The sequence below is a fragment of the Aethina tumida genome, chromosome 6 (genome assembly GCF_024364675.1).
Source record: "Aethina tumida isolate Nest 87 chromosome 6, icAetTumi1.1, whole genome shotgun sequence".
Lineage (NCBI taxonomy): Eukaryota > Metazoa > Arthropoda > Insecta > Coleoptera > Nitidulidae > Aethina > Aethina tumida.
Window position 1 is genome coordinate 507928 of NC_065440.1, and position 17089 is coordinate 525016.

General features: G+C 28.6%; 1 protein-coding gene across 1 annotated transcript; it reads left to right on the top strand.

The window, feature by feature from the left end:
• Positions 1–4780: 4780 nt before the first annotated feature.
• LOC126266030 (fibroblast growth factor 1-like) lies at positions 4781–5539 on the top strand. Its single transcript, XM_049969308.1, has 3 exons — positions 4781–5101; positions 5157–5263; positions 5345–5539. The coding sequence occupies exons 1-3, from the start codon at positions 5014–5016 to the stop codon at positions 5537–5539; spliced, it is 390 nt and encodes a 129-aa protein (XP_049825265.1). The 5' UTR covers positions 4781–5013.
• Positions 5540–17089: the final 11550 nt, after the last annotated feature.

The following is a 17089-nucleotide window of genomic DNA, read 5'->3' on the forward strand; positions in this document are numbered from 1 at the left end:
TGAAAACCATATAAAATGTGTCAATCTAATCAAATTTCACAATAATTTTGGCAAAATTGCCCACTACAATATTGGCACCATCAATAATTTTTTGGATAAAAAAGGTGGTCTTCTGGTACCTCATTTGGAATATATTTTTATTCACTATTTAATGATAAATTTCTTAAAATCAATAGTAGAGACAGAATTATGAAGGATTCGTTTAATATAAGATAAGCTTCATAAACTTATGCATTACATCAATATTTATTTACACATTAGAAGATAATTTTATTATCTCCTTTACTTCTGAAATGTTGGTTATGCTCTTATTACGACCTCAGTCTATATATATTTTCCAAAAAATATATCCATTTGTTCTTGAATACTAATTAATTAATGCATTAATTCAATGCGAAATTAATTTGTTGGTAATTGTATACCTCCATTCAATTACCATTATTTATTACAAAAATATAATTAACAGTTTAATAACAATTTTATTAAAAGTTTATGGTATATTAATTATTATTGACTATGAGACAAAGGGTGTAAATAACGAAATAATGAAAAATCAATTTATGTTATTACAATAGTTTAAATAAGATACTATAAAATAAAATATCTAGTATAAAAATATCAATTTTCATAACTTACATGATATGAACTGCAAAAATATGTAAACATAAATAATGATGTTATATGTATTTTATAAAATATATTTTAAATGTAATCAGGCAATTGTATGATATAACTTTTATGTTGATCAACATATTATTAAAACCGTTCAAATAAATTCTTGTAATGATGATAAAGTATCAATTATTAAGCAATTATATTAATTACACTAAATGATTAATGAAGCTAATTGACTACCTAAGAAATTATAAACAGTTATTACTAATTATTTCAATTGAGCGTTTTTGTTTACAATAAAGAACAAGTTCAGTTAACAAAGTCGCAATAACAAAGTATTATGAACACAAGAGAATGACAATACAATAGAATAGTTCCGCCTATGGATCGAAACAAACCTCAGTTAGCCGAATAAATCCACTGACACATTCCAATATCGGACCGCACCGCACTAAAAAAATGTCAATCGCCACCAGTTAATCAAATCACAAAACTGCACACTAATTAACCGAGTTACGGGTACATCGCGTTACCGAAGAAACGACTTCTAGCGCCTCGCGCCGCAGATCCTCGTATTTCTGAAGAAAGAGGAATCACGTCGGAGTGACTGTGTGTGTGTTTCTGCATAACGGATAAGATGTGCCTGGCAAACCGGAGAAGGGATCAGGTTGCGTTTTCGGATTTACTTTCATCTCTTGGTGTCTTGTGGACGCTTTATTTTACGATGAAGTCACGCATCGGACACTTGTACTTGCGTCCTACTTATGGCACTTCGTATTATTTTCGTTCCTGCTATTAGATTGGCGGGTTGGGCCGCTAATTGGATCTGCTTGTCGATTAGAAATTAAGCTTGCAGCTAAGAAAACGGGCGAACCGATTTACGTTTTTGTGTTGGTCAGATGCTGATGTTTGGCTTATTGCACTGAAATGAATTCGAATTTACTTTTGGTACCGAATTAAAAGCTGAATACGCTCATTTCTTAATTGTATCGATAGTACCAAAAGAAAAAACACTAAACTTAAAAGAGTATACACAACAAAATTCCAAAAATACAATTTTCAAACTTAAAATTTCTACAATGTTTTCTTAGACATATAATTAAACTAAAACAAACAAACCTTAATACAATTTTGCTTTATATTTTTGCATTATTTCTTCTTACAATTCTTCTCATTAAAATTATTAACACCTTACAGCTTTTATAACTACTAAAATTCATTTTAATTATTCTTTTCTATAATTAAATAAACGAATGAAACGATATATACTGTATTAACCATAATTGTAGCAATTTATTAAAAAAATATATTAAAAATATGAGTAGTCTATCTTATTTTTCTCTTTAAAAAATTGCGTATTTTTTATTTTTCAATGAGCAAAATTATATCAACCTTTTACTTTATTATCTGGCATTGCTGTCTGTGAATTTAAATCTCAACGAATTTTATATACTGGCGGTTTTTTGCTGTAATTATACAAAGTATGAGTGAAATAAGAAGGGGTGACTAAGAGTTTACGACTAAATATGTCAATCGTTTCACATTATTAAGTTAATTAGAGAAAGTGACCGAAACAAATGGTCTGATTTGGAAAAACTTGGACTGTGTGAAGATCGTTAGTGGATAGGGTTCGTCTGACTCCAGATATACATGAAAAACCCTGGTTTCTATTAAAAATGCGAAAGCCGAATTTTGAATTGCTTAGGATTACATTCATTAGACCACAAAACAAAATTTTATATATTAATAATGATAGTTCTGCTTATGTTAAACATTCTACAGGGATAAAATTTCACATAAAGATTGTTACACAGTGAAAGATGGTGGCGGCTCAACAGTGCTATGGGAATTCTTAAATTCTTCTGGCATAAGCCCCTTGCTTCCATATATTAAAGAAATGATGCTCTTTCTTCAATATATGATACTAAATGTATATCAACATGATCAACATGAATCGCAAACACAAATAAAAAATTGTGACGGATTGGTCACAGGTTCAAAGCATCGATCTTTGTTCTTTCAAAATTAATGTTGTTATATTTATGTCCAGTTCAATTCAGAAAAATATAAGTAAATTATTTTTGTAATTTATTTCACAAATAATTAAACCTATTTATAACATTAATTAACAGACAGATAATTAAAAAACGGTAAATTAATAATTAAAAGAGATAAACGAACGAAAATTGTTATGTAACGTATTTCTCAAATAATTAAATCATTTTACTGTACCAAGTAAAAATAAATAATTAAACAAATTTATTGGATAAATTAATTTATTTTCACGACGATTACAGCAAAAATAAAATTTATGGTGACCATTGGTTTTTCATGTAATTATAAAATGATTTAAACATTCAATAATAATACAATTATACCCACACAAATAATACCATAATAAATGTGTAATGAACGCGACTCAAATGAATGAGAACAATAATGAATAAATAGCGTTTTGCGGTTATACTAAGGAGATGAAACCGATTTCAATAAATTAATTCAAGACTAACCATCCCGTATAAAACTAGATAATATATCAATGACATGACAGGTTCTTAGAAGGAGATACACGGGATCACTTTCTAATCTCTCTTGATTTGCTGTGAAAAAAATCCGATTTAATGCTGCGGCACTAATGGAAACTGTTTAGTTAATTTGCGCTGTGACAAATATGGGTTAAAAATTCTATAGACTTGAGAAATTGTCTATCCGTGATTGAAATATCAGATGTTTGATGATTGATAAATTATTCATGTTAATTTTTAAGTATTTAGGCAATATTTGACACTAAAGTAAATTTAATTTTAATTCAACAAATGTATAAATAAGTTTTCAATCAATTATAATTTATAGTATAATCGTTTATCGGTAAATAGAACGTTAAATTTATATAATAAAAAATTGTCCCTCCATGTGATAGTAACTTTCCAAAAACAGTTTTATTATTATGTTATAATAATGTTTAACGTACTTAAATCAAAAAACGGTATGTACATTTTATAACAATTTGTGAATGATTTAAAATACGAGCAATCAAATCTTACATAACATTCCAATTTAAATCCAAACATTTAGAAGAATGATGGTAAAGCGAGGTAGTTGCAGAGTTAACAAATGCCATTGACATTGAGTTCGTAAAGTGGGTCGAGTGGTAAGTGGGCCGCGCAGAAATCTTTCAAGATATTAATGCTCATTAAAAAATTAACTTTGGTTAATGAGCTTACGACCACTTAATTTTATATATTATGAACAACTGGATCATTATTCAAAACAACGTCCGTTCGATGCGTTTGTGTAAGGAAATAACAAGGAATATGAATGTCTGTATTCGTAGCGGTTAATACTGATAAAAACTTAATTAGTCTCTTATGTTATGATTGTCGTCGGGCAAAAATTTGGTTGACTTCTTTCCCCATGTTGTTCTAGGGCCTGGTTTTGATTTCAATTGCTTGTTTAAGCCAATATACCACTTAGGATAAGTTGCTGATTCGTAGCAGGTGTATGAACCAGCAAAACTTTCTATAAATTTAGTTCCTGGATTATTGACATCTTCCTATAAAAATTGAAGATGTATTATTTCTAATCAAAATAAAGAGTGCGTCTAGATTAAAAGCATTACCTCTCCATATAATTGTCCTTCTTCACCAAAGCAAATGTATTTACCTTTTAGTCTCACCTCGCTTTCATTATCAGCGAAAGAACATATTAAATCAGCTAAAATAAATGAATGAATTAACTAGTTGTACTTTTACCAATCAAATGTATAAACTTACTGTCGGAGTCATTTAACTCATCAGTTCCTTCTATTATTCCATTCTCTCTTACGGCTAAATGAAAACCTCTTTCACAATACAATTTAAATTCGTTCCCAAACGGACCCATCGTCAACTAAAACTGAATCGTGTACAATAGATATATGGGAACTATATATATTTAAGATAATAACATGAGTGTTTATAATCTTAAAATAGATAGGTAGGAATTTTGAATATATTTATACCGAAATAATTTTTAGATTAACATGTAATGTAATGTTAGTGATGAACAACCACCACCGCAAATTCACTGTAACTAAATTAAAAAATCTAATTTCACTATTATAATAAATAGCTATGACCAGTTATTTGTATTTTAATTAATTTATAAAAGTTGTCGTAGTGATTCATTGACAAAATATTTAAATGTTGATAACGGATAATATTTGAATTTCGATAGATCATGGAAACTATAATCTATAATTTAAAAACATAAGTATATGTAAAAAAGTCAAATTTTTATTTAACTAGGTGTGGGGTTAGTGATGAACAACCGCCACCGAAAGCTCACTGGCCTCCAGCTTCATCGAGTCGATCTCATTATGTACATATACCATCTAGACCAGGATGGACCCAATGGAAAATGCAGCTTTATTCCAAGACCGAGTATCATCTAGCTGTTTATCCGGACGGAAGAGTTTTTGGAACGAAAGATGATACGGATTTGCACAGTAAGAATTATAACTGTTTATCAATTAAATGTACATGCATTTATTTTCTTTTTAGCTTTTTTGGAATTGATGCCCGGAGGTGGCACGTCTTTGGTCAAAATAAAAGGCTTGTTATCAAATATGTACGTGGGGATGAATCATAAAGGAAAATTATATGCCGAGGTAAACTAGTCAATAATATATAATGATTAACCATTTTATAAAAAGTTAACTTTAACATTTTAACAATTCGTTCGTTTTTAGCCAGATCCTTTAAGTGATAATATAATATTCATAGAGGATTTTCAAGGGCTCTATACAACGTATAAATCAAAGAAGTTTGAAAAAAGAGGTTGGTATATTGGAATCAAGAAAAATGGAAAGTTTAAAAGGGGGAGAAAAACTAAGGCGGGCCAAAAAGCTATCAAGTTCATACCCAGGAGGAAACGATTTGAATAAAAATTTATACAAATGCCACGTTGTGAAAATATATCTAAAATATACCGATCCTTTAGCAATATATTTTTTTATTATTTAATTCAAGTAACTTCTAGTCAATTATAGTACAAATATAATTATAGTGGTTTTATGTTTGTTAATTTCAAAAGTGTGTACCTTAACAATAATAGTATTAAACGACAATAAAAATGAATATTGGATTCATTCCTTTTACCACTACTTGCAGTATTCACTTATTTTATGTTATGTACAAACTAATGCAGCTAATTTATGTTAATTTTGAATAAAATGTTGTTTTATATGAACTAATATTTTTTGTACCGTTTTGTATATAATAAAATATTTTAGAAATAGTAACTGTGGTTTTATTGATCGTTTATTGATTAAAGTTCCGAATTATGTTAATCTAATAATAATTTCGGTATAAATATATTCAAAATTCCTACCAATCTATTTTAAGATTATAAACACTCATGTTATTATCTTAAATATATATAGTTCCCATATATCTATTGTACACGATTCAGTTTTAGTTGACGATGGGTCCGTTTGGGAACGAATTTAAATTGTACTGTGAAAGAGGTTTTCATTTAGCCGTAAGAGAGAATGGAATAATAGAAGGAACTGATGAGTTAAATGACTCCGACAGTAAGTTTATACATTTGATTGGTAAAAGTACAACTAGTTAATTCATTCATTTATTTTAGCTGATTTAATATGTTCTTTCGCTGATAATGAAAGCGAGGTGAGACTAAAAGGTAAATACATTTGCTTTGGTGAAGAAGGACAATTATATGGAGAGGTAATGCTTTTAATCTAGACGCACTCTTTATTTTGATTAGAAATAATACATCTTCAATTTTTATAGGAAGATGTCAATAATCCAGGAACTAAATTTATAGAAAGTTTTGCTGGTTCATACACCTGCTACGAATCAGCAACTTATCCTAAGTGGTATATTGGCTTAAACAAGCAATTGAAATCAAAACCAGGCCCTAGAACAACATGGGGAAAGAAGTCAACCAAATTTTTGCCCGACGACAATCATAACATAAGAGACTAATTAAGTTTTTATCAGTATTAACCGCTACGAATACAGACATTCATATTCCTTGTTATTTTCTTACACAAACGCAACGCATTAATATATAAAATTAAGTGGTCGTAAGCTCATTAACCAAAGTTAATTTTTTAATGAGCATTAATATCTTGAAAGATTTCTGCGCGGCCCACTTACCACTCGACCCACTTTACGAACTCAATGTCAATGGCATTTGTTAACTCTGCAACTACCTCGCTTTACCATCATTCTTCTAAATGTTTGGATTTAAATTGGAATGTTATGTAAGATTTGATTGCTCGTATTTTAAATCATTCACAAATTGTTATAAAATGTACATACCGTTTTTTGATTTAAGTACGTTAAACATTATTATAACATAATAATAAAACTGTTTTTGGAAAGTTACTATCACATGGAGGGACAATTTTTTATTATATAAATTTAACGTTCTATTTACCGATAAACGATTATACTATAAATTATAATTGATTGAAAACTTATTTATACATTTGTTGAATTAAAATTAAATTTACTTTAGTGTCAAATATTGCCTAAATACTTAAAAATTAACATGAATAATTTATCAATCATCAAACATCTGATATTTCAATCACGGATAGACAATTTCTCAAGTCTATAGAATTTTTAACCCATATTTGTCACAGCGCAAATTAACTAAACAGTTTCCATTAGTGCCGCAGCATTAAATCGGATTTTTTTCACAGCAAATCAAGAGAGATTAGAAAGTGATCCCGTGTATCTCCTTCTAAGAACCTGTCATGTCATTGATATATTATCTAGTTTTATACGGGATGGTTAGTCTTGAATTAATTTATTGAAATCGGTTTCATCTCCTTAGTATAACCGCAAAACGCTATTTATTCATTATTGTTCTCATTCATTTGAGTCGCGTTCATTACACATTTATTATGGTATTATTTGTGTGGGTATAATTGTATTATTATTGAATGTTTAAATCATTTTATAATTACATGAAAAACCAATGGTCACCATAAATTTTATTTTTGCTGTAATCGTCGTGAAAATAAATTAATTTATCCAATAAATTTGTTTAATTATTTATTTTTACTTGGTACAGTAAAATGATTTAATTATTTGAGAAATACGTTACATAACAATTTTCGTTCGTTTATCTCTTTTAATTATTAATTTACCGTTTTTTAATTATCTGTCTGTTAATTAATGTTATAAATAGGTTTAATTATTTGTGAAATAAATTACAAAAATAATTTACTTATATTTTTCTGAATTGAACTGGACATAAATATAACAACATTAATTTTGAAAGAACAAAGATCGATGCTTTGAACCTGTGACCAATCCGTCACAATTTTTTATTTGTGTTTGCGATTCATGTTGATCATGTTGATATACATTTAGTATCATATATTGAAGAAAGAGCATCATTTCTTTAATATATGGAAGCAAGGGGCTTATGCCAGAAGAATTTAAGAATTCCCATAGCACTGTTGAGCCGCCACCATCTTTCACTGTGTAACAATCTTTATGTGAAATTTTATCCCTGTAGAATGTTTAACATAAGCAGAACTATCATTATTAATATATAAAATTTTGTTTTGTGGTCTAATGAATGTAATCCTAAGCAATTCAAAATTCGGCTTTCGCATTTTTAATAGAAACCAGGGTTTTTCATGTATATCTGGAGTCAGACGAACCCTATCCACTAACGATCTTCACACAGTCCAAGTTTTTCCAAATCAGACCATTTGTTTCGGTCACTTTCTCTAATTAACTTAATAATGTGAAACGATTGACATATTTAGTCGTAAACTCTTAGTCACCCCTTCTTATTTCACTCATACTTTGTATAATTACAGCAAAAAACCGCCAGTATATAAAATTCGTTGAGATTTAAATTCACAGACAGCAATGCCAGATAATAAAGTAAAAGGTTGATATAATTTTGCTCATTGAAAAATAAAAAATACGCAATTTTTTAAAGAGAAAAATAAGATAGACTACTCATATTTTTAATATATTTTTTTAATAAATTGCTACAATTATGGTTAATACAGTATATATCGTTTCATTCGTTTATTTAATTATAGAAAAGAATAATTAAAATGAATTTTAGTAGTTATAAAAGCTGTAAGGTGTTAATAATTTTAATGAGAAGAATTGTAAGAAGAAATAATGCAAAAATATAAAGCAAAATTGTATTAAGGTTTGTTTGTTTTAGTTTAATTATATGTCTAAGAAAACATTGTAGAAATTTTAAGTTTGTAAATTGTATTTTTGGAATTTTGTTGTGTATACTCTTTTAAATTTAGTGTTTTTTCTTTTGGTACTATCGATACAATTAAAAAATGAGCGTATTCAGCTTTTAATTCTGTGCCAAAAGTAAATTCGAATTCATTTCAGTGCAATAAGCCAAACATCAGCATCTGACCAACACAATAGGAAGTGCCATAAGTAGGACGCAAGTACAAGTGTCCGATGCGTGGACTTGTGTCTTCGTGAAAGATTTCATCGTAAAATAAAGCGTCCACAAGACACCAAGAGATGAAAGTAAATCCGAAAACGCAACCTGATCCCTTCTCCGGTTTGCCAGGCACATCTTATCCGTTATGCAGAAACACACACACAGTCACTCCGACGTGATTCCTCTTTCTTCAGAAACACGAGGATCTGCGGCGCGAGGCGCTAGAAGTCGTTTCTTTGGTAACGCGATGTACCCGCAACTCGGTTAATTAGTGTGCTGTGATTTGATTAACTGGTGGCGATTGACATTTTTTTAGTGCGGTGCGGTCCGATATTGGAATGTGTCAGTGGATTTATTCGGCTAACTAAAGTTTGTTTCGATCCATAGGCGGAACTATTCTATTGTATTGTCATTCTCTTGTGTTCATAATACTTTGTTATTGCGACTTTGTTAACTGAACTTGTTCTTTATTTTAAACAAAAACGCTCAATTGAAATAATTAGTAATAACTGTTTATAATTTCTTAGGTAGTCAATTAGCTTCATTAATCATTTAGTGTAATTAATATAATTGCTTAATAATTGATACTTTATCATCATTACACGAATTTATTTGAACGGTTTTAATAATATGTTGATCAACATAAAAGTCATATCATACAATTGCCTGATTACATTTAAAATATATTTTATAAAATACATATAACATTATGTTGAGGTTCATTATTTATGTTTACATATTTTTGCAGTTCATATCATGTAAGTTATGAAAATTGATATTTTTATACTAGATATTTTATTTTATTGTATCTTATTTAAACTATTGTAATAACATAAATTGATTGTTCATTATTTCGTTATTTACATCCTTTGTCTCATAGTCAATAATAAATAATATATCATAAACTTTTAATAAAATTGTTATTAAACTGTTAATTATATTTTTGTAATAAATAATGGTAATTGAATGGAGGTATACAATTACCAACAAATTAATTTCGCATTGAATTAATGCATTAATTAATTAGTATTCAAGAACAAATGGATATATTTTTTGGAAAATATATATAGACTGAGGTCGTAATAAGAGCATAACCAACATTTCAGAAGTAAAGGAGATAATAAAATTATCTTCTAATGTGTAAATAAATATTGATGTAATGCATAAGTTTATGAAGCTTATCTTATATTAAACGAATCCTTCATAATTCTGTCTCTACTATTGATTTTAAGAAATTTATCATTAAATAGTGAATAAAAATATATTCCAAATGAGGTACCAGAAGACCACCTTTTTTATCCAAAAAATTATTGATGGTGCCAATATTGTAGTGGGCAATTTTGCCAAAATTATTGTGAAATTTGATTAGATTGACAACATTTTATATGGTTTTCATTTGAGATAGATATCTTGTTTCATTCAAATAAGGGAACGATCTCAGTGTACTAACAACAACAAAATACTCCTACGTATCATAATTATATTTTTATTTATTTTATCTTATTTATAAGGAGAAGTAAAAATGTTCAAATCATAAATAATATAAAAATTATGTCATTAATCATAAATTTTAATAAAATCGTAAAATGTGTTTTAAATATTTCAATTTTCTTTACTTATGAAACAGAATTTTGCGTTTTATATATTCATAAAATTATATTTTAATCTGTTATTAAAGAATGTTTTTGAAACAGGTTAAAATTTATCAAACAATATACGAAAAATAAATCTCCAATAATCTTTTCAGTTTAACTACAAATTTATTTATTGCAATTGAAATATATTGTTTATATTTTAGATATGTTTAAAATTTAAATCATTTAAATTATCAAAACTCATATTGGCATACTGCATATTTTTTGTCGTATATTCATAACAAACATAATAATAAATGGAAAAATTCAACGCATAAATAATATAATTCAGTAATTTGTACATTGTATAATTTGAATCATATATTTTTTATGTATTAATTATCTCAGACTACATAAATCATAAATTGTAAGAAAATTGTAAGAAAATTGTTATTAAAATATTTATTATATTTTTGTAGTAAATAATAGGTAATATGTTGTTTAATTTTATGGGAAAATTAAATTACCAACAAACTAATTTCACATTGAATTAAAGATTTATTCAAGCACAGATGATTTATAATCAAAAAAAACCCATTTACTTAACGATTGTTTATTTATGTTTAAACCTATTTGCACAACAAAAAGCGTTATTTGTAAATACATCAATAGCGATTTTTGCAATTTCGTTACATACCAAGACGACTAATTTCAATTTCTAATCAGTTTGAAGATGGCAATACTGGTAAATCAATCATGTGGTGTCAAGACTTGTTAACACGAGGTATATGGATCAATGACATGGTTTTTCATTCACTTAAACTTTTACCATTTTTATACACATGTCGAAGACTAGAAATTTTCTTGTTCAAATTTCTTCAAACATCGATTTCAACACGCCTACTTGATGTTTTTGTACACATGTTATTATTTTTGGCTTTAGGGGAAATCGTCCTGTCGAACCTGCAACTTTCGCCGATAAAAAATAAGCAACTTTGTAAACACAGTTTTGCATCGATTAATGAAAATGTCGATATACATAATTTTTTGTCGGTAGCCGATGCGAAATAAATCAAATTAACGTCGGTGACTTTTTTCTGCTTTCCCGATTGATCGGAGAAAGCGAATTTTTCTCCGTGAATGCGACTCGTTCTTCATACTTTGTCCTTGATATGGTGTATGTTGTTGATGTAAACTTGCACTGTTTATTTTTACAACCTCAATTAACGAAGGAGCAACAAAAATGTAAACATTCTAATTCTTAGTTTTTAGTGATAGTATTTTCACATAACTGTTCCCATTCGTAACCGTAAAACTGGGAGTTAAACAGGTTAGATACGAAATCATCAATTGATACTTGTTATACAAATAATCCAAATAAAATTTTAATTTGAATTTAATGATTTATTAAAAATTGGGTCACAATTGATGATTTGTCGATTTGTGTTTTAAAAACAATGAAGAAAAGACGATTTAACCATTTTTAGCAATGGTTTCATTTAAGTCTTTTGAATAATTCAAACGGCCTTAACGGGAATTTATTAAACTTAAATTCATGCATACCTGTAATTATAACTGATTTTAGCGTTACTGATTAGCTACACGACTATTTTAAAAATTTAAAAATGTTTTTTAATTTAACAAAACAAATAATTGAAAACAATTTTATAGTAAAAATTTTAATTACGCTTTTCTACGTAAATTCAATTGTTATATACAAAGGGGTTATAACAAAAAATACTAATATAAAATTGCTTTTTAATTAAAAGTTAGGCTAATGTTACATATTTATTTTTATGTTAATTTATTTTCATAAAATGGTGTCGTGTTTATCTACGATTATTAACACGAAATTTCCTTAAAGAAACAGTTATGTATTCAAGGAACAAAAACTACTTATTTACATTAAACTAATAATGAAATAAATAATAATTAAATTAATAAAGCCAGTACCGATAAAATTGCATGCTGATGTCTAACTGTAAGTAATCTATTATTTTTCAGTTATTGTTAAGACACTGGAACAAATATTACTACCGTGTATTAATTTCATCAAATTAAAACCAATTAATACTTATAATGGTTGAAATATTATGAACCGAATATCTTTCGATCAAAACCACTTTCCCATCAAATACGAATTTCTCCTCTCACATTTGTAACAATTATATTTTACTTTTTGTTACAAGACGTTACGTCATAATTAATTGAAACAACAATTAATAAATTGGGTTTTAGTCAATAAGAAATAATGGATGTGTTCTCTTATAAGAATAACTATTGTTTATGATTGACATTTAACAGATACAATCCATTTGTATAATTTAATTACTGTTCATACTTTCTACATTCAATTGTACATCTTTCTTATCTGACTATACATATGTTGAGCAATGATCCTAAATCTCTCACAAACTTATAGTCACAGGAAACATTTGCGAATGACAAAATCGTAAATCAAATAATTTTTCGGTTATAATGCAATTAGTTTCGATAACCGTAAAAAATTACGAATCCTGTTATAATTTATTTACTCCATAATTTACGTCAGGAACCTACAGGAACGTCACAAATGTTTAGACGCACAATATAAACAATTTTCATCGGTTAATTAAAGAAATTTTATATATACACTGAAAAAAGTGCGGTACCGTAATCCATTAACGATTTTAATTTAAATTCCGCAATGAATTAATGTTGTCAAACTAAAAAAACGCTCGTTTACGCCTTGAAGATTAATAGATATGAAACGAATGATATTTAATAATTTGGAATTGAAGGAATTTGTTTATTGAATATTGGCGTTAAATGATCATAAGATTAAGATTTATCTTTTAATTTGTGGTGTCATTAATTATTATAATAGTAAACTACAGTATTGTTCATAACATCTGGAATTTCTTAATTATCGATATTTTGAAAATTTGTACGGTAATATCAATATTATTAATCTTCTAAAATATAACAGATATATTGTATACTATAATGATTAGGTATTTTATCCACTCTGTATTGCAAACCCAGAGTTATATGAAATTTAAATTTTTTGGTTTGCTATACTCAGTACTATTTCCTAGAGACAACGAAAAATCACTCAATGTGAGGATAAAAAAATTGTGCGTATTGCTGAGGTCTTCCCATTCTTATTATCGGCCTATATTTCGGCTATTATGAACCAATCTGGACCATCTGGGATCTCTACTAGGCCTATACGTTGAAAACTTGTGGACTCTGACTTAAAAAGTTGTAGGACAGCAAAGAAACCACTTTTACGAAAGGGAAACATCGCAGCCAGACTATAATTTGCTAAAAGCACATGGGTGGACAGTTAACGACTGGAAAAGAATTATTTGGAGCATGTTAAATATGGAGTGCTTGTATGGGGGTGATTTTCTTCGTACGACGTTGGTCCAATTCACCGTATAGAGGGTGTAGTGGATCGATACATTTATAGAGACATCCTTAATATTGTTTTGAAGTCGTATTTGTTTGAAAAATGCCTATAAGACACACATATTTTTGATATGACAACGGCACAAAGCCCCGACTTTAACCTAATTGAGGATCAGTAGGAAATTCTTGAATTCAAATTTAGGGGCCGATTTATTTGAAAAATTATGTGATGGTTGGTATTCAATGGAACAGAGCCAAATTAAATGAATTCATGCACAAAGGGTACCACAAAAATATTAATATGACTAAAATTATTAACAATTTCAATATTCACCAGTACGTTTTGAAATAATTTTTTCAAAAATTCCATATATTATGATCAATACTGTAGTTCAAGCAATGAAATAAATTTTTATACATTTTTTCTAATAATTTTAGAAAATTTTTACTATTTACGTGTTAATGTTTAAATTATTGTGTGTTAATGAATAATTCTTTAAATATTGTGATAAATAACATATGTAAAGTATGTATTAATCAAATTATGCGTGTTTAAGGTAATGAAATGTTGATAATATGTTAATAAAGTTTATATTTTCGATTTAAACAACTTTGGTCTAAAATTTAAAATTGATGTTATTTCTGACTACATACTTGAAAGACGACAAAAATAATTCTAAATTTAAAACGTTTAATATATTAATTATCAGAAACTTTTTTAATTAATTGAAAGCAGTAATTATTTAATTAAATTCTATTTTTGCCTGAGTAGCGTCAATTGGGGTTTATAAAATATATTCATTTAACTTAATTTGCTCATTAGAAGTGGTTCCAATTTATAATTAATAGTGTGTGTCCTAATTAAAATTCAATAAACTGAAACATTTTCTTAAGTATTTTATACATGTCAGCTCATCCATGATTAATCAATTATATACATTTAATACGTATAATACTAAATTTTTTGATTTAATTGTATTAGTAAAGATTTTAATGATTAGAAATCACCTTAAACGCCGGACAGTACAGAGAAAGTCTATAGAACTCAGCTTATGACCAGATGACGTATATTCAACTGAAACTATGTCAGTGTGCTGAAATTGAACTTTTTTTATTAATTTCCTTGGGATTTTGGCCACTTTAAAACACAATTAACACGAAACATGTATGCGATTATGGAATCGTGAAGGTTATGAAACCATTTTGAGAACTGCTGTTTTATGGTTTACTGCATAATTAAATATTATATGGTTTTAATAACCGCAGGAAATTATTAAATTTCACTGTAGAAAACTTAAAAAACTAAAGCAAAAAGTCCACTTTATAATTACAATGCAATTATCTTGCAGTTCAGGTCAAACAATTCCCGAAAAAAACTAGAGAATAGTAAGAAATTATGCAAATAAACTATTGAAATGCTTGCAATTATTTGTATTTCATAAAGATGAGAATAATTTGAGTGGTATGAGGTACCATTATTGTCAAGTATCCATTTACATTTCCCCATGTACCAAATGGTACCTACTCATCACATTCTTATGCGTTAAATCTCATTATGCACGTAAAATACGGTAAAAAGTAATGCACTTAAATTCTAAGTTTGGAAGCCAACTGTCAATGTAATAAATTATATTTTATTGTTGCATGGCACTGTTTTAAGTTTTTTAACTATCCTATTAATGTTCGTACTAAAGGCGTTGATTGATTGTCTCCTTTTTCAGACAGTTGTAAATTCGAAGAAGATGCAGGAACACTAAATCAATTTATGAGCTAGTGTGAATTTTCTTGTACGTGCTTTCTATTATCTATGCGAGATAAAAATAACAGTAACAAATAAAGTTTTGATTCTATGGATAGGAAACTATAATAAATGTGACAGTGTCTAGTCACAAGTAAAATAACAATTAAATCATCAGTTAATGAGGCTTGTTAAAATCTTTGAAAGCGTGTAACTATTAATCTGTTATTCCAAAAGTTTCTCACCTTCCTTTTTAGTTTTCTAACAGGTTACGTGATGAATTTGTTTCAGTTGTTACTTTAGAACACCTGGTATACTATAATTAATTCTAAAAGAACTAAATAATGGTTCAGACTGCATAAATTACACGTGTGTGAATTATTCCCTTGTCTATACCTTACACACAAAAATATCGAAATTCCAGCTTCCGGTGGACTGATGCATTATTAAAATTGACTCAGTTGTTCTATCATTGTCGTCGTGTAAATATAAAAATGTGAGATATATCCGTGTGTGTGTTTTTTTTACCAGTATTTTTGCATGTGTATGTTCATCGAACGCGGTCGCCCTATCGGATAAGCGAGGACAGAAATGCAATGTTCAAACAACGCGACAGTTACAAGAGTGCAAAGAAAAAAACAGTATTAAAGCCCGACTGGTTGAAGGAATGGACGATTAGCAATGGCTGGGTGCACAATCGATCTCATCTATTAACACTAGGAAGCAACACAGAAGATGAAGTAATTGTAATGGAAGATAAGAATACAACAATTCAGTACTGGAGTGACGTATCGGACAGTACCAGTAATTCTTCCGTGTCTTTACAGGACATTGATGAGTTGATTTTGAGTGAGGAGAACATTGGGGACGTGAGTGATGGTGGTTTAAAAGTTGTCAATCAGCCAGAAGCCAATTACTTGAAGATAGTAGACATATCGGAGAACTACAGAACAAACTTTCCAGAAACAAAGTGCGCGTACCAAGACGATTTACAACTGCCCGAGATATATCAAGAAAGATTACTACTAAATGAATCCAAGTGGTGGATATTACAGTTCTGGAAATACTTAAAGTCGAAATCCAAGCCGACACACAGTGCAAATTACAAGTTCACCATCAACAAACTGTACGATAAAAACTACGTGCGGCCAAATGATGCGAAGTCGCGCAGACGATTTTCTACAATCGGTCAGAATATTACTCTCTACAACACGTTGAATTCAAAAACTAATTTGCACGGGGACACGATATACGAGTGTTCCGAGAATTCGAGGAGTGTCAGGAACAATTCGTGGGATTATGTGTATCATAATCCTGT